General features: G+C 50.3%; 1 protein-coding gene across 1 annotated transcript in view; it reads right to left on the bottom strand.

Moving 5' to 3' along the window:
- Positions 1-19,453, bottom strand: part of LOC141108901 (antigen-presenting glycoprotein CD1d-like) — a 52,029-nt gene that overhangs the window by 9,338 nt on the left and 23,238 nt on the right. The window contains exons 3-4 of the mRNA XM_073600870.1: positions 5,387-5,662; positions 652-924 (exon numbers count right to left, since the gene is read on the bottom strand). Coding sequence (XP_073456971.1) covers positions 652-924; positions 5,387-5,662 — 549 coding nt within the window. The remainder of the gene's footprint in view (positions 1-651; positions 925-5,386; positions 5,663-19,453) is intronic.

Below are 19,453 nucleotides of genomic sequence, written 5' to 3'. Positions count from 1 at the left end.
CAGGACCCAAGACACTGGCTGGAGATGGTGTTCTCATCCCTGTCACTGGAAAGACCGGGTTCAGGTAAGTAAAAGGGGGGCTCTGGGGTCTGCTGCATCACAGGAGGTTTTTCACCTGAATGCATTAAGATGAACAACCTTGAGGGTTTACAACCCCTTTAAGTCTGTGCCCAACTTAGCATCACTGTAGAAAATTAAACCAAGCAGTGCCAGGCCTGTTCATATTGTTAGAATCCATCAGGAAGATCAGATGGCTGATTACTGTGGATCTGGAGGTAGTCTTGTTCGCATCCTTTTACATGCCGAGGCTTGCCATGCATTTCTAAGTAGAATACCTTTTATATTTCAAAATTAAATTGTTATGTTGGTAATGCACTAGGTTGTTACAAACCTTTCTCTTGTTGTTTCATGTGATCATCACATTCTGTGATCATTCAGTACAGTGTTTGACCCTTGCATGGAGTACCCTAGTGTGATCTTGCCAACATAGGATTCAGTCATATGGTGTACACTCAAAATGTTACAGGTTATCGGTTTGGGAAAAAAGGGGCACCCATAGTAAATTCACGCCACAGAATTTATTTTCTCAACACTGGAAAAGTGAAGTAATACAAAATGATATAAAAAATTATATTATAGGGAGGTGCTCACCTAAATAGACCATCAAAGGTTCTTTGAGGCTGTCATGTTCCACTCTACAATATAGATCTGGTCCCTCTTCTTCATCTAAGACCGCCAGTGTTATTATCTGGTAAGTATCATCTCCATTGGGAAGGGTCCCTGTAGTTATGGTGCCATCCATTCTGTGCTTTCTGTTTCTCCACAAGCTCACATTGATGGATTCTGGGTAGAAACCAGTCACCATACATACCAGCTCATCCTCTGAGTCTATGTGATGACGGAAAAAGAAAACCTCCGGCTGGACTGGGAAATGATTAGAAAATAGCCAACAATGGTCCAAAACTTTTTTCTTTTTCTTAATGTTATTTTTTTTTTCATTTTTACAAGACATAGATAAAATGAAAGTATGCCTATCCATAGTACATCAACATATATAAAAACCTACATAGATACAGTCTTATCAAGAAAGTCTGACACATGGAGACAAGGTAGAGTTTCTCTGAATGGTAATAGGTAAAGTGTGAATTGGGACTGGGCAGGGTGCCAACATACCAATGATGATAAATGCTAAATACGGAATATACTGTGGAAATTTAGGACTTTTGAGGCGTCACTACCTTAAAAAATGATGATTTGTTTCATATAAAAATACAAGTTTTTAATATAATCAAGTTAAAATGTATAAAAACACAGGCTGATGATGTAATAACACATATACTATATTGTAGAAAGTATTGGGATGCCTGCCTTTACACACACATGAACATTAATGTCATCCCAGTCTTTGTCTGTAGGGTTCAATATTGAGTTGGCCCACCCTTTAAGGCTATAACAGCTTTAACTCTTCTGGAAAGGCTGTCCACAAGGTTTAGGAGTGTGTCTGTGGCAATGTTTTACCATTCTTCCAGAAGCACATTTGTAAGGTCAGGCACTGATGTTGGATAAGAAGGCCTGGCTTGCAGTCTCCACTCTAATTCATCCCACAGGTGTTCTATCGGGTTGAGGTCAGGACTCTGTGTAGGCCAGTCAATTTCCTCCACCCCAACCTCGCTCATCCATGTCTTTATGGACCTTACTTTGTCCACTGGTCCAAGTCATTTGGTGGAGGGGGAATTATGGTGTGGGGTTGTTTTTCAGGGGTTGGGCTTGGCCCCTTAGTTCAAGTGAAGGAGTCAGCATACCAAGACATTGAGGACAATTTCATGCTCCCAACTTTGTGGGAACAGTTTGGGGATAGCCTTTTCCTGTTCCAACATGACTGTGCACCAGTGCACAAAGGAAGGTCCATAAAGACATGGATGAGCGAGTTTGGGGTGGAGGAACTTGACTTGCCTGCAGTCTAGGAGACCCAATACTTTTGACAATATACAGGCGATACTAGAAAAATTAACATATCGTGCAAAAGTTCATTTATTTCACTAATGCAACTTAAAAGGTGAAACTAATATATGAGATAGACTCATTACATGCAAAGCAAGATAGTTCAAGCCGTGATTGGTCATACTTGTGATGATTATAACTTACAGCTCATGAAAACCCCAAATCCAAATTAGAATATTGTGAAAAGGTGCAATATTCTAGGCTCAATGTGTCCCACTCTGATCAGCTAATTAAGCCATAACGCCTGCAAAGGGTTCCTGAGCCTTTAAATGGTCTCTCAGTCTGGTTCAGTAGGAATCACAATCATGGGAAAGACTGCTGACCTGACAGTTGTGCAGAAAACCATCATTGACACCCTCCATAAGGAGGGAAAGCCTCAAAAGGTAATTGCAAAAGAAGCTGGATGTTCCCAAAGTGCTGTATCAAAGCACATTAATAGAAAGTTTTGTGGAAGGGAAAAGTGTGGAAGAAAAAGGTGCACAAGCAGCAGGGATGACCGCAGCCTGGAGAGGATTGTCAGGAAAAGGCCATACAAAAGAGTTGGGGACTTTCACAAGGAGTGGACTGAGGCTGGAGTCAGTGCATCAAGAGCCACCCACACACAGATGGATCCTGGACATGGGCTTCAAATGTCGTATTCCTCTTGTAAAGCCACTTCTGAACAACAAACAACGTCAGAAGCGTCTTAGCTAGGCTAAAGAAAAACAGACCTGGTCTGTTGCTCAGTGGTCCAAAGTCCTCTTTTCTGATGAGAGCAAATTTTGCATCTCATTTGGAAACCAAGGACCCAGAGTATGGAGGAAGAATGGAGAGACACACACTGCAAAATGCTTGAAGTCTAGTGTGAAGTTTCCACAGTCTGTGTTGATTTGGGGAGCCATGTCATCTGCTGGTGTTGGTCCACTGTGCTTCATTAAGTCCAGGGTCAACGCAGCCGTCTATCAGGAGATTTTGGAGCACTTCATGCGTCCTTCCGCAGACAAGCTCTATGGGGATGTTGACTTCACTTTCCAGCAGGACTTGGCCCCTGCCCACACTGCCAAAAACACCAAAACCTGGTTCAATGACCGTGGGATTACTGTGCTTGATTGGCAGCAAACTCGCCTGACCTGAACCCCATAGAGAATCTATGGGGAATTGCCAAGAGAAAGATGAGAGACATGGGACCGAACAATGCAGAAGAGCAGAAGGCCGCTATTGAAGCATCCTGGTCTTCCATAACACCTCAGCAGTGCCACAGGCTAATAGCTTCCATCCCACGCCACATTGAGGCAGTAATTGCTGCAAAAGGGGCCCAAACCAAGTACTGAGTACATATTCATGCTTATACTTTTCAGAGGTCCGATATTGTTCTATGTACAATCAGGGGCGGACTGACAACACTCAGGGCCCCCGGTCCAAATAAAGCAAGGGCCCCCTGTCAAGCCCCGCCCATGACCCACCCCTGACCCCGCCCATGGCTCACCCCTGACCCCGCCCCTACATTTTGAACAAAGTACAATTTCTGCCTTTTTTTTGGGACCTGGAGGGGGGTCTCTCTAACAGTGTCCGTTAGAGAGAGTCACCCGCAGGTCCCATTAGAGACTAGAAAGGGGTATAATGGGACCTGGAGGCGGGCCTCTTTCTAACAGAGTGTACAGTGAACACCTTCATTCACTCTGGTCCTCATGGGTCTACCTCCTTGTGCCATGACTCTCACCCCTGCCCCAACCTCTCACAAGGTAAAAATAAAATTGGCACTGTGTAGCACTCCTCTTACCTTAACTATTAGTACTGTAGCTGTGGCTGGCTCCTGCATCCTCTGTGACTGGCTCCTGTGGGTGGGTGGCTGGCTGGCACCCTACTGTGGATGGATCCGGGATGCCAGGATGGGAGCGGGGTGGTGGATGGTGATGGGATGGAATCGGGGGGTGGGGGGGAGGGAGGATGGAGCTGGGATGAGATCTGTGATTTGGGAGGGGGGGTCAAAGGATGATATGTGCCACGGGATGCTTTTCAAGAGGGGGTAAGAAGGGCCTGGGCAGTTAACATGTGCCACGGGATGCTTTTCAAGGGGGGGTGAGAAGGGCCTGGGCAGGTAACAATTGTGCTGCCAGGAGTAATTCTAGGGAAGGGAAGGGAAGGGGGGGGTGGGGGATAGGATATGTGCTAGGTGGTGTTTTGAGAGGGGAGAGGAATTGTGCTGGGGGGGTCAAACTTCAAATCTGCCCCTCTCCTTCTAATACAAGTCCTCGCTAACCCAAAACACCCCCCCTTCCCCTCCCTAGAATCACTCCTGGCAGCACAATTGTTACCTGCCCAGGCCCTTTTCGCCCCCTTCCAAGACTCTTATTACAGACCTCTTATGGCAGGTGCCCTTCCTCCCCCTCTCTTGCTCCCGGCCTGTGTGCATGAATGTAAGACCCGAGGAGGAGGAGGCTGTTTGTCAGTGTCTCTACTCTCTGCCTCACTCCCTCGTCCCTCCTCCCCCATGCTCCCGCACATCACGTGCAGCTGAGAGATAGCGGAAGGGAAAAAGGGAGCCGCGGCGCCCAGTGTCAATCCAACTCAGAGCCTGGTGTCACCCGTGGTCGCCCCCCCCCTTCAATAGCGACGCCAGCAGTGCTGGGGCCCAGGTGATCCCGAAACGATGGTCGCAGGGGCCCACGGGAGCACTGAGAGTTCCAGCAGGTGGCGCTGGCGGTCCCCTTTCAGGGGCCAGGCCCTCGGTCCACGGCCGAACTGACCGACTGGTCAGTCCGCTCCTGTGTACAATCCTTGTTTTATTGATTGCATGTAATATTCTAATTTTCTGAGATTGTGGATTTGGGGTTTTCATGAGCTGTAAGCCATAATCATTACAATTATGACAAATCAGGGCTTGAACTATCTTGCTTTGCATGTAATGAGTCTATCTCATATATTAGTTTCACCTTGTAAGTTGCATTAGTGAAATAAATGAACTTTTGCACGATATTCAAATTTTTTGAGTATCACCTGTACCTGTAGTGTATATCCTCTCACAGACATGTACATTATAATACAAATATACATCATAACTCAAGTCTCCAATTGGTGGACCTCAGCATTGATGCATTATCCATGTTAAATGTAAATCTCTTGATGCATTTCGAGTCTCTCTTGTTCAGGGAAAAATTTGACCAGAGTCAAAGAGAGATGTATACTTACCAGCCTTGCATTATTTAAAAACATTCCAGCCTGTGGACCCAGGGAGCAATCAGACCAAATGGTGTGCATAGGAATGTACATAAGGACCCAAAGGCAGATATGAACATAGTGTAAAGGTATACAAGGGTTGACCCAGGGTCTGGCTGACCACAGACAATAACAAGGGACACACATCTCTGCTTCAATCTACTCAGAATTGATTCTTCTTATCACTTACGTTTCTTTTCCAGCTTTGCTTTTCCTGACCGTAGGAGGGCGCTGGCCAGGTGTTTGCACATGGTATTTAGAAAACGTTGGATGCTGGTGGTGGAATTGGGATCTTCATTTAGGGTATGCTCTATTTGGGTGGCATTAGGCTGTTCAGCCACCCAAATACCCAGACTGACATCTAGATACAATAAATCGTGACCATTCAAAGCCAGCTTGTAAAACAAGCCCCGTGATTCTCCAGAGTTTGCAGGACATCCAGCAAGAGCCTGCACTATGAACGGACCTGAGAGGAAAGATTGCCATTAATGAATGTTACTTTGGAAAGTAGATAGAAACCTACCTTTTTGAAGGTAGCAACAAATAAAATCATTCCAACACGTTTCAAGGGAACAAAGACTCCTCCTTCTTCAGGGAATCAGAGATTAATGAACGTTAAGAACACACTACAATGCTATGTATTTCTATTTTAGATAGCAAAAAATGTATATATTGATATTGTCTCTGGTGGGAATTGTACATAGAAACCCCAACACAGCAATGTCCTAGTGCTACTTAAAGCTCATTTCTGTCCGGGTCTCACCCTTGTTAACTTTACACCCCTCAGCTAATTCACTAAGAGATTTAAAAAAAAATCTAAATGCCATAAATACATACCTAAACCAAGGGTGATGTTACCTCAAAGGTAATTTTAGCAAAAGGAAAAAACTATTTGGTTTTAGAAAGCTTAAGAAGACAAGTGGCCACTCAATGAAATTGGAGTAAAAGTGGTTCAACTGTAAAAGGCATAGGGGGTTCTTTACTGTCAGAGCAGTAAGGATGTAGAGCTCCCTTCTATAATCAGTGTTGTCAGTGGGAAGTTTTGATAGTTTCAAAAAATTCTTAGATGGGCATCTTATCAAACTCAATATACAGGCATATGGGAAATAGCATTGACATAAACACACACCCACACAGGTTGAACATGATGGACTGGCGTCTTTACTCAACCTTACCAACTATGTAAAACCATGGTCATGTAATGTGTCCCACGACATGGATCCCACAACTTCTTCCCTTCTGGACAGAAGAGTGGGAGGATCTGCTGCCTGGTGATGTGGACAGTTGGAATTGGCTGTCAATAAATGGGACCCACAGAGGTCCTGAAGGCCCTAATGGTGACGTAATTATGCCTTGACAAAGGGCAGCAATAAGACACTTTTTCTTTGATCAAAGTAATATTTATTGTGCCAATGGTCAACATACATAAAGTACAATGAACAATGTGGGAAAAACAGCCCAAGGGCATAAAATACAGAATTCTACAATTTTAGCATCATATGAACCATCAAATATGCCCTGGGTTATATAACACCCCAAAATAAACAAGTAGATAAGGAGTATTGTACCAATGAAATGTGGAAAGAGTATTAGGGCACAGTAGTATAAAGCAAAATTCAAAACAAAACAGTTGAACCGAAAATATGCATTTCCCCTTTTCCAGAGGGTAAAACCATCAGCCAATGGGCCATATACAATCTACATTTCTGCCATCTCAGGGAAGAACAACAAGAGCAGCCTCATAGTTTTGCTTTATTCACAAACTGCAGCAGTGTATCACCAGTCTTCACTGCCCAAAAAGGCAGCATGGATAATCAGGTGAAGTTGGAGTAAGGTGAGTAAAAAAGGGCTGTAGAAGTGCTTTGGGTGGATGATTGTGGGTTGGGGATAACATCTGCCCAGAGTTAGTCTTTACTAGGGATGAGCTTCGAGTTCGAATCGAACCCATGTTCGACTCAAACATCGTGTGTTCGGCCATTCGCCGAATTGCGAAAGTTATGGCCCGTTCGCGCCAAATTCGAGTGGCGCGTCATGGCCCATAATTCACTGAGGCATCGCAGTGCATTGCTGGCTGATGATTGGCCAAGCATGCACATGACCCGCATGCTTGGCCAATCACAGCGCAGTCTGAACAGAGAGCCATAATTGACCTGAAGACAAGTGCTGTTGTTCTTCTTCTGATCCTATTAATACCACAGGCAGGCAGCTTGAAGTATTTACAGTTAATGTACTGTGTACCCTGAACAGTTGCACCTATAACTACTTGAAGACAAGTGCTGGTGTGCTTCTTCTGATCCTATTAATACCACAGGCAGGCATTCTGCTAGCTGGAGTATAGTCAGTATATATATACATCCCAGTTTTGTGCAGCTACATCTCACTGCAGGCCATTAGTATGTCTGGAAGGCCAACAAGGAGAGGCAGACAGTCACAAGCCAAAAGAGGGCAAGCAGGCTCTGTGTCTAGAGGCAACAGTGCTGGTCGTAGACACGGTGCATCCTCATCAGCATGTGGCCGTGGGACACACTTGTCCTTTTTTTCAGCAGCTGGCCGTGTTGAGCCACAACATGCGGAAGACTTGGTAGAGTAGATGACCAAGCCATCCTTATCCCCCTCATCCGATCTCACCCAGGCTCAGGGTACTTTGTCTGGCAAAGCAGCTGCCAACGCGGCCTCTTCCCTCGGCTCAGTGGTACAGTCACTCCTTCCCTAGCCCCACCATGTCCTCCTGAGGAGTCCTCTGAACTGTTTGACCACAGTGTTAGGTACATGCTCCAGGAGCATGCTCAGCATTTTGAAGGCTCCGATGATGGTACTCAGCTAGAGGAAGGCAGTAACGTGAGCCCAGACAGAGGGGGTGCCCAAGAAGGACAGCAATCTGGCAGTCATGTTCCCCCAGCTGCAGCATACTGCCAGGTTTGCTCCAGTGATGCCCTCCAGGGGCCAGCTTAAGGGCAGCACACCGACTGCATCATAACACAGAACTCTGCGTGTGTAGGGCGCTGCTGTCTCTGCGCGTTATTCCAAAAGTTCTTTGGTGTGGGCCTTTTTTGAGACGAGTGCATCAGTGCACCGCTGCTATTTGCAACATATGTCTTAAGCGTATCTCGCGTGGCCAAAACATCACCTGCTTGGGCACCACATGCTTGACCAGACATATGTTGACCTGCCATGCAGTTAGTTGGCAAGCGTATCTAAAAGACCCACACCAAAGAACAAAGAGGACCTCTCCTTGCTCCTCATCAGCTGTGATCTCCAACCCCACTATACCTTCAGTCCTCTCTGAGACCTGCACTGAGAGGAATGAAGGTGTAGAATTAGGTGTGTCACAGCCAAGTACTTGTGGGCAATCTGCTATCGGCACACCAACGTCAGATTGTACCAGGCAAATTTCCCTGCCCCAGCTGCTGCACCGCTGAAAGAAGTTCGCTCCCAGCCATCCACATGCCCAGCGGTTGAATGCTAGCTTGGCTAAATTGCTAGCACTTCAACTGCTGCCTTTTCAGTTGGTAGACTCTGCCCCCTTCCGTGAGTTTGTGGAATGTGCGGTTCCTCAGTGGCAGGTTCCCAAACGCCACTTTTTCTCACGGAAGGCAATTCCGGCTCTCTACCGGCATGTGGAAGGTAATGTCTTGGCCACGCTGGACAGGGCGGTCAGCGGTAAGGTGCATATTACCACTGACTCATGGTCCAGCAGGCATGGACAGGGACGTTACCTATCTTTCACGGCGCATTGGGTGAGTCTGCTGGCAGCTGGGAAGGATGCAGGACAAGGCGCAGTAGTGTTGGAGGTTGTTCTGCCACCATGCCTCCACTACTGGTGATTCTGACACACCTCTCTCCTCCACCCCCACCTCTTCTTCTTCCTCCATGGCCTCTTCCTGTGCTTTGTCCTCGGAACCAGCGGTGCTCCGTAGGCGTTCAAGGGGCTAAGCAAGTACGCAGGCCAAAATATGCCATGCGGTGCTTGAGCTGGTGTGCTTGGGGGACAGGAGCCACACTGCGGCAGAGATTCTGTCAGCTCTGCAGGGGCAGGCTCAGAGGTAGTTGATGCCACACCAGCTTAAGGCAGGAATGGTGGTTTGCGACAATGGCACCAACCTCCTCTCTGCCCTCCGACAGGGACAACTGACCCATGTGCCCTGTTTGGCTCACGTCCTTAACTTGGTGGTGCAGCGGTTCTTGGGCAGGTACCCGGGCTTACAGGATGTCCTGAGACAGGCCAGGAAAGTCTGTGTGCATTTCCGCCGGTCATATAATGCCAGTGCTCGGCTGGCTGACCTCCAAAAGGAATTTAACCTGCCCAAGAACCACCTAATCTGTGACATGCCCACCAGGTGGAACTCAATGTTGGCCATGCTGCAGCGGCTGCACATGCAGCAGAGGGCCATCAACGAGTACCTGTGTGACTATGGCACCAGGACAGGGTCAGGGGAGCTTGTTTTTTTTCCCCCTACGCCAGTGGGCCATGATCAGGGATGCGTGCACTGTCCTGTCACCATTTGAGGAGGAGGAGGCCACGAGGATGGTGAGCAGTGACAGTGCATGTATCAGTGACACTGTCCCCCCTGTCCACCTGTTGGAGCACACACTGCGTGGAATAATTGACAGGGCACTTGAGGCAGAACAGAGGCAGGAAGAGGAGGACTTCCTTAGCTCTCAAGGCCCCCTTTATCCAGACAGTGTTCTTGTGTGTCCCCGCCGATCACACAGGAAGAGGAGGAGGAGGAGGAGGATTGTATCAGCATGGAGGTGGAGCCTGGCACCCAGCATCAGCAGCAGTCTTTAAGGGATCATTTACAGTCCCAAGAAACCCATGGACTTGTACGTGGCTGGGAGGAGGTGGCTGCGGATCATGTCGTCCTTAGTGACCCAGAGGACTCCAGGAAAGAATGCCTCAGCAAACCTGACGCTGCATGGCTTCCCTGATCCTGCAAAGCCTGCGGAAGGATCCTCGTATTCGTGGTATCAAGGAGGGGGATCTTTACTGGCTGGCAACCCTCCTTAAGCCACGTTACAAGGGTAAGGTTGCGGACCTTATCTTGCCATTGCAGAGGGAGCAGAGGATGAAGCAACTTCGGGAGGCCTTGCAGAAAGGTCTGTGCAACGTGTTCCCAGAGACTGGGAGGTTACTAACTCTTGTTCCTGGACAACGTGTTGCTGAGGCTTCGGTCAGTCAAAGAAGGAGCGGTGGAGAAGGTGGCCGTCTGACCGATGCGTACAGACAATTTTTTAGTCTGCACCCCCAAGTTATGATCGGTTCCAGCAACCATCGCCAGCGTCTGTTTTACATGGTGCATGAATACCTAGGAGCAAGATCTGACTTGAACACCTTTCCCACCAAAAATCCTCTGGGTTACTGGTTCTTGAGGATGGATCACTGGCCAGAGCTTGCACAGTATGCAATTGAGCTACTGGCCTGTCCTGCATCCAGCAACAGCGTTCTTTCGGAACACACATTCAGTGCTGCTGGAGGCTTTGTAACCGATCGCAGGGTGCGCCTGTCCACCGACTCTGTCGATCAACTGACCTTCATAAAAATGAATCAGTCTTGGATCACCACCAGATACCAGGCACCTGATGCTGATGTAACCGAATATTTTTTTTTGAAATGTCAGATCCCTTCAAGACTGCCTATGCTGATGCTGAGTGACTATCCTGTTATGCTGAGTGACTATCCTCTTCAGGGCCGATCCTGGCCGGGGTGCACGGGTGCAGTGCACCTGGGCGCCACAGAGGTGGGGGCGTTGAAGTGCCAGAGTGCTCCCCTCCCTCCCTCCTCCTCCTCCTCTCCTTGTCTGTAGGCGGCTCTTTCCACCGGTCACCGCCACCGCTGCCACTCCTGTGTTTCTTACCGAAGCCCACCTCCTCCTCCCTGTCAGAGGAGGAAAGCGAAAACAGCCGGAGATCGGAGCGGCTGTGTCTCTGTGTGCAGAGAGACCAGCCGCGCAGTGACATCACTGGGGGGGGCGGTCCATGCCCCACGTGTTCCAGTTCTCCTTCTCCTGTGTGTAACTCCCGCTTGATGCCCAAGCCTGACACTTTGTTCTCCACCCGGGCAGCGCGGCTGCACACTGTCCTCTCCTCTCCAGCTGCCGCCCGGGTGTTTTTTAATTAGCTTAATGGAGGGGTGGGGGTGGTTTGATGGGGGTCTATACTAATGGAGTGGGGGTTTGTCCTGGGGGGTCTATACTAATGGAGGGGGGTTTGTCCTGTGGGGTCTGTACTAATGGAGGGGGGATTTGTCCTGGGGGGGTCTGTACTAATGGAGAGGGGGTGGTTTGTTCTGGGGGTCTGTACTAATGGAGGGGGGTGGTTTGTCCTGGGGGGGGGTCTGTACTAATGGAGGGGGTGGTTTGTTCTGGGGGGGTCTGTACTAATGGAGGGGAGTGGGTTGTCCTGGGGGGTCTGTACTAATGGAGGGGGGTGGTTTGTCCTGGGGGTCTGTACTAATGAAGGGGGTGATTTGTCCTGGGGGGTCTGTACTAATGGAGGGAGAGTGGTTTGTCCTGGGGAGGCTGTACTAATTGAGGGGGGTGGTTTGTCCAGGGAGGTCTATACTAATGGAGAGGGGGTGGTTTGTCCTGGGGGGGTCTGTACTAATTGAGGGGGGTGGGTTGTCCTGGGGGGTCTGTACTAATGGAGGGGGGTGGTTTGTCCTGGGGGTCTGTACTAATGGAGGGGGTGATTTGTCCTGGGGGGTCTGTACTAATGGAGGGAGAGTGGTTTGTCCTGGGGAGGCTGTACTAATTGAGGGGGGTGGTTTGTCCAGGGGGGTCTATACTAATGAAGAGGGGGTGGTTTGTCCTGGGGGGTCTGTACAAATTGAGGGGGGTGGTTTGTGCTGGGGGGTCTGTACTAATGGAGGGGGGTGGTTTGTCCTGGGGGGTCTGTACTAATGGAGGGGGGTGGTTTGTCCTGGGGGTCTGTACTAATGGAGGGGGGGGTTTGTCCTGGGGGGTCTGTACTAATGGAGGGGGGTGGTTTGTCCAGGGGGGGTCTATACTAATGGAGGGGGGTGGTTTGTTCTGGGGGTCTATACTAATGGAGGGGGGTGGTTTGTTCTGGGGGGTCTGTACTAATGGAGGGAGGGTGGTTTGTCCTGGGGAGGTTGTACTAATGGAGGGGGGGTGGTTTGTCCAGGGGGGGTCTATACTAATGGAGAGAGGGTGGTTTGTCCTGGGGGTCTGTACTAATTGAGAGGGGTGGTTTGTGCTGGGGGTCTGTACAAATGGAGGGGGTGGTTTGTTCTGGGGGGTCTGTACTAATGGAGGGGGGTGGTTTGTCCTGGGGGTCTGTACTAATGAAGGGGGGGTGGTTTAACCAGGAGGGGTCTGTACTAATGGAGGAGGGTGGTTTATTCTGGGGGGTCTGTACTAATGGAGGGGGTGGTTTGTCCGGGGGGTCTGTACTAACGGAGGGGGGTGGTTTGTTCTGGGGGTCTGTACTAATGGAGGGGGGTGGTTTGTTTTGGGGGGTCTGTACTAATGGAGGGGGGGTTTGTCCTGGGGGGTCTGCACTAATGGAGGGGGGTTTGTCCTGGGGGGTCTATACTAATGGAGGGGGGTTTGTCCTGGGGGGTCTATACAAATGGAGGGGGGAGGGTTTGTCCTGGGGGTCTGTACTAATGAAGGGGGGTTTGTCCTGGGGGTCTGTACTAATGGAGGGGGGGTGGTTTGTTCTGGGGGTCTGTACTAATGGAGGGGGGGTGGTTTGTCCTGGGGGGGTCTGTACTAATGGAGGGGGGTGGTTTGTTCTGGAGGGGTCTGTACTAATGGAGGGGGGTGGGTTGTCCTGGGGGGTCTGTACTAATGGAGGGGGGGTGGTTTGTCCTGGGGGGGTCTGTACTAATGGAGGGGGTGATTTGTCCTGGGGGGTCTGTACTAATGGAGGGAGAGTGGTTTGTCCTGGGGAGGCTGTACTAATGGAGGGGGGTGGTTTGTCCAGGGGGGTCTATACTAATGGAGAGGGGGTGGTTTGTCCTGGGGGGTGTGTACTAATTGAGGGGGGTGGTTTGTGCTGGGGGTCTGTACTAATGGAGGGGGGTGTTTTGTCCTGGGGGGTCTGTACTAATGGAGGGGGGTGGTTTGTCCTGGGGGTCTGTACTAATGGAGGGGGGGTAGTTTGTCCTGGGGGGTCTGTACTAATGGAGGGGGTGGTTTGTCCAGGGGGGTCTATACTAATGGAGGGGGTGGTTTGTTCTGGGGGGTCTGTACTAATGGAGGGGGTGGTTTGTTCTGGGGGGTCTGTACTAATGGAGGGAGGGTGGTTTGTCCTGGGGAGGCTGTACTAATGGAGGGGGGGTGGTTTGTCCAGGGGGGGTCTATACTAATGGAGAGAGGGTGGTTTGTCCTGGGGGGTCTGTACTAATTGAGGGGGGTGGTTTTGCTGGGGGGTCTGTACAAATGGAGGGGGGTGGTTTGTTCTGGGGGGTCTGTACTAATGGAGGGGGGTGGTTTGTCCTGGGGGGGTCTGTACTAATGAAGGGGGGGTTTAACCAGGAGGAGTCTGTACTAATGGAGGGGGGTGGTTTGTTCTGGGGGGTCTGTACTAATGGAGGGGGGTGGGTTGTCCAGGGGGGTCTGTACTAATGGAGGGGGGGTGGTTTGTCCTGGGGGGTCTGTACTAATGGAGGGGGGTGAATTGTCCTGGAATGGTCTGTACTAATGGACGGGGGGTGGTTTGTCCTGGGCAGGTCTGTACTAATGGAGGGGGGTGATTTGTCCTGGGGGGTCTGTACTAATGGAGGGAGAGTGGTTTGTCCTGGGGAGGCTGTACTAATGGAGGGGGATGGTTTGTCCAGGGCGGTCTATACTAATGGAGAGGGGGTGGTTTGTCTTGGGGGGTCTGTACTAATGGAGGGGGGTGAATTGTCCTGGAATGGTCTGTACTAATGGACGGGGGGTGGTTTGTCCTGGGCAGGTCTGTACTAATGGAGGGGGGTGATTTGTCCTGGGGGGTCTGTACTAATGGAGGGAGAGTGGTTTGTCCTGGGGAGGCTGTACTAATGGAGGGGGATGGTTTGTCCAGGTGCGGTCTATACTAATGGAGAGGGGGTGGTTTGTCCTGGGGGGGTCTGTACTAATTGAGGGGGGTGGTTTGTGCTGGGGGGTCTGTACTAATGGAGGGGGGTGGTTTGTCCTGGGGGGTCTGTACTAATGGAGGGGGGTGGTTTGTCCTGGGGGGTCTGTACTAATGGAGGGGGGGGTGGTTTGTCCTGGGGGGTCTGTACTAATGGAGGGGGGTGGTTTGTCCAGGGGGGGTCTGTACTAATTGAGGGGGGTGGTTTGTTCTGGGGGTCTGTACTAATGGAGGGGAGTGGTTTGTTCTGGGGGGTCTGTACTAATGGAGGGAGGGTTGTTTGTCCTGGGGAGGCTGTACTAATGGACGGGGGGTGGTTTGCCCAGAGGGGTCTATACTAATGGAGAGAGGGTGGTTTGTCCTGGGGGGTCTGTACTAATTGAGGGGGGTGGTTTGTGCTGGGGGGTCTGTACAAATGGAGGGGGGAGGGTTTGTCCTGGGGGTCTGTACTAATGAAGGGGGGGTTTGTCCTGGGGGGTCTGTACTAATGGAGGGGGGGTGGTTTGTTCTGGGGGTCTGTACTAATGGAGGGGGGGTGGTTTGTCCTGGGGGGGTCTGTACTAATGGAGGGGGGTGGTTTGTTCTGGAGGGGTCTGTACTAATGGAGGGGGGTGGGTTGTCCTGGGGGGTCTGTACTAATGGAGGGGGGGTGGATTGTCCTGGGGGGGTCTGTACTAATGGAGGGGGTGATTTGTCCTGGGGGGTCTGTACTAATGGAGGGAGAGTGGTTTGTCCTGGGGAGGCTGTACTAATGGAGGGGGGTGGTTTGTCCAGGGGGGTCTATACTAATGGAGAGGGGGTGGTTTGTCCTGGGGGGTGTGTACTAATTGAGGGGGGTGGTTTGTGCTGGGGGTCTGTACTAATGGAGGGGGGTGTTTTGTCCTGGGGGGTCTGTACTAATGGAGGGGGGTGGTTTGTCCTGGGGGTCTGTACTAATGGAGGGGGGGTAGTTTGTCCTGGGGGGTCTGTACTAATGGAGGGGGTGGTTTGTCCAGGGGGGTCTATACTAATGGAGGGGGTGGTTTGTTCTGGGGGGTCTGTACTAATGGAGGGGGTGGTTTGTTCTGGGGGGTCTGTACTAATGGAGGGAGGGTGGTTTGTCCTGGGGAGGCTGTACTAATGGAGGGGGGGTGGTTTGTCCAGGGGGGGGTCTATACTAATGGAGAGAGGGTGGTTTGTCCTGGGGGGTCTGTACTAATTGAGGGGGGTGGTTTTGCTGGGGGGTCTGTACAAATGGAGGGGGGTGGTTTGTTCTGGGGGGTCTGTACTAATGGAGGGGGGTGGTTTGTCCTGGGGGGGTCTGTACTAATGAAGGGGGGGTTTAACCAGGAGGGGTCTGTACTAATGGAGGGGGGGTGGTTTGTTCTGGGGGGGTCTGTACTAATGGAGGGGGGTGGGTTGTCCAGGGGGGTCTGTACTAATGGAGGGGGGGTGGTTTGTCCTGGGGGGTCTGTACTAATGGAGGGGGGTGAATTGTCCTGGAATGGTCTGTACTAATGGACGGGGGGTGGTTTGTCCTGGGCAGGTCTGTACTAATGGAGGGGGGTGATTTGTCCTGGGGGGTCTGTACTAATGGAGGGAGAGTGGTTTGTCCTGGGGAGGCTGTACTAATGGAGGGGGATGGTTTGTCCAGGGCGGTCTATACTAATGGAGAGGGGGTGGTTTGTCCTGGGGGGGTCTGTACTAATGGAGGGGGGTGAATTGTCCTGGAATGGTCTGTACTAATGGACGGGGGGTGGTTTGTCCTGGGCAGGTCTGTACTAATGGAGGGGGGTGATTTGTCCTGGGGGGTCTGTACTAATGGAGGGAGAGTGGTTTGTCCTGGGGAGGCTGTACTAATGGAGGGGGATGGTTTGTCCAGGGCGGTCTATACTAATGGAGAGGGGGTGGTTTGTCCTGGGGGGGTCTGTACTAATTGAGGGGGGTGGTTTGTGCTGGGGGGTCTGTACTAATGGAGGGGGGTGGTTTGTTCTGGGGGTCTGTACTAATGGAGGGGGGTGGTTTGTCCTGAGGGGGGTCTGTACTAATGGAGGGGGTGGTTTATTCAGGGGGGTCTGTACTAATGGAGGGGGTGGTTCTGTACTAATGTAGGGGGGTGGTTTGTTCTGGGGGTCTGTACTAATTGAGGGGGGTGGTTTGTGCTGGGGGGTCTGTACAAATGGAGGGGGGTGGTTTGTTCTGGGGGTCTGTACTAATGGAGGGGGGTGGTTTGTCCTGGGGGGTCTGTACTAATGAAGGGGGATGGTTTAACCAGGAGGGGTCTATACTAATAGAGGAGGGTGGTTTATTCTGGGGGTCTGTACTAATGGAGGGGGTGGTTTGTCCGGGGGGTCTGTACTAACAGAGGGGGGTGGTTTGTTCTGGGGGTCTGTACTAATGGAGGGGGGTGGTTTGATTTGGGGGGGTCTGTACTAATGGAGGGGGGTGGTTTGTTTTGGGGGTCTGTACTAATAGAGGGGGGTGGTTCTGTACTAATGGAGGGGGGTGGTTTGTCCTGTGGGGGGTCTGTACTAATGGAGGGGGTGGTTTGTTCAGGGGGTCTGTACTAATGGAGGGGGGTGGTTCTGTACTAATGGAGAGGGGGTGGTTTGTCCTGAGGGGGGTCTGTACTAATGGAGGGGGTGGTTTATTCAGGGGGGTCTGTACTAATGGAGGGGGTGGTTCTGTACTAATGTAGGGGGGTGGTTTGTTCTGGGGGTCTGTACTAATGGAGGGGAGTGGTTCTGTACTAATGGAGGGGGGGTGGTTTGTCCTGAGGGGGGTATGTACTAATGGAAGGGGGGTTGGTTTGTCCTAAGGGGGGTCTATACTGATAGAGGGGGGTGTTTTGTCCTGTGGGGGTCTATACTGATGGGGGGTCTGTACTGAGGGAGGGGTTTATACTTAGTGGGGGGTCTGTACTGAGGGGCGACTATAGTTAGTGGAGGTGGTGATACCCCTCTCCCTCACCTCTTCGCGCGTGCTGCTGTACTAGTGAGCGGCGCACTATGTTTCTTCCCCCGCCTTCATATCGGCCAGGGAAGAAAAAAAAGGAGCAAAGAAGAGGATTGTGGGACATGTAGTCCCGAGGACTGGCAGCCCCACTGTAACATGGAAACTGCAGTCCACACAGCATGCTCAGCTGAATGGGAGAAAGAGAGAGCCAGGAGCCTGGGAAAGCTTTCAGAGAAGTACACCCAGGACTCCAGAGGGAGAGGACAGTGCTGAGGGAACACCATCAGAGAGAGAACCCCACTGCCCTACGCCACCAGAGGGAAAGCCACACATCCTAGTGCCATCCCTGGAGGAGAAAGGAATGGAGTCACTGCCAGAATACAGATCTGGGTGCTATCCAGCGGAGTCGCCACGGGCAATTCAGAGTGAGCAGACTCCTGATCAGAGGAACTGTTGTTGCTGTATCGCTGGGTCAGGTGAGAGGGCCGATCGGCCATTATCTACTAACGTCCATAGGAACTGCAGTTTCTGACCATCTCTTGTAACATGTCTGCAGTCTCTGACCATCTCTTGTATCATGTCTGCAGTTTCTGACCATCTCTTGTATCATGTCTGCAGTCTCTGACCATCTCTTGTATCATGTCTGCCGTCTCTGACCATCTCCTGTACTATGTCTGCAGTCTTTGACCATCTCCTGTACTAAGTCTGCACTCTCTGACCATCTCCTGTACTATATCTCCAGTCTCTGACCGTCTCCTGTAATAGTTACATAGTTAGTCAGGTTGAAAAAAAGACACAAGTCCATCCAGTTCAACCTTAAAAACAATAAATAAATGAAATAAAAAATATTGTACAATCCAATATACCCAATTTTATACCCTTAGTTGATCCAGAGGAAGGCAAAAAACCCCAGCAGAGCATGCTTCAATTTGCTACAGCAGGGAAAAAAATTCCTTCCTGATCCCCCAAGAGGCAATCGGATTTTCCCTGGATCAACTTTACCTATAAATGTTAGTACCCAGTTATATTATGTACATTAAGGAAAGTATCCAGGCCTTTCTTAAAGCGGGGTTCCACCCAAATTTTGAACAATATCTGTATGTATTCTCTTCCTTGCCTAGATGCTGACATGCCGTTTAAAAAATTTTAAATCGCCGTAATTACCTTTTATTTTTCTATTCTTCTTTGCACTTCCTGGTTCTCCTCCCGTGGGAGTAGGCGTGTTTCTAGCCTCTCCCAGACTCCTGGGAGTTAGTCCCAGGCTTCCCAGGATACCACTGAGCATGTGCGGGAATGTGCGGTGAATGCTGGGAGCACAGCATTCACCACATCCAGGAAATAAATGCTTGTGGGCTTCAAATGCCCACAATGAAGATGGAAACCGCCTGCAGTGAATAATATAAGTTATTCTTTCCGACGAAATCTGACACAGGCGGACATATTACACACAATATGTGAGTATGTAATGCTGAGTAGAAAAGTTTGTGAATGAACTCAAAAAAAACAAAACGATAGATAGGTGGACCCCACCTTTAAAGCAATCTACTGGGCTGGCCAGAACCACCTGTGGCAGGAGTCTATTCCACATTTTCACAGCTCTTACTGTGAAGAAACCTTTGCGTATTTGGAGATGAAATCTCTTTTCGTCTAGACGTAAAGAGTGCCCCCGTGTCCTCTGGGTTGACCGTAAAGAGAATAACTCAACACCAAGTTCACTATATGGACCCCTTATATATTTGAACATGTTGATCATATCCCCCCTTATTCCCCTCTTCTCAAGAGTGAATAAATTCAGTTCCTCTAATCTTTCCTCATAGCTGAGCTCCTCCATGCCTCTTATCAGTTTGGTTGCCCTTCTCTGCACTTTCTCCAGTTCCCTGATATCCTTTTTGAGAACTGGTGCCCAAAACTAAACTGCATATTCCAGATGAGGTCTTACTAATGATTTGAACAGGGGCAAAATTATATCTCTCTCTCTAGAGTCCATACCTCTCCTAATACAAGAAAGGACTTTGCTCGCTTTGGAAACCGCAGCTTGGCATTGCATGATATTATTGAGCTTATGATCTACCAAAACCCCCAGATCCTTCTCCACCACGGATTCCCCCAGTTGTACTCCCCCCTAGCATGTATGATGCATGCATATTCTTAGCCCCCAAGTGCATAACTTAACATTTCTCAACATTAAACCTCATCTGCCACATAGTTGCCCAAGTAGACAGTGCATTGAGGTCAGCTTGTA

This window comes from Aquarana catesbeiana, linkage group LG09, assembly GCF_042186555.1.
Source record: "Aquarana catesbeiana isolate 2022-GZ linkage group LG09, ASM4218655v1, whole genome shotgun sequence".
NCBI classification, from domain to species: Eukaryota; Metazoa; Chordata; class Amphibia; order Anura; family Ranidae; genus Aquarana; species Aquarana catesbeiana.
This window is presented reverse-complemented; position numbering and strand designations above follow the sequence as displayed.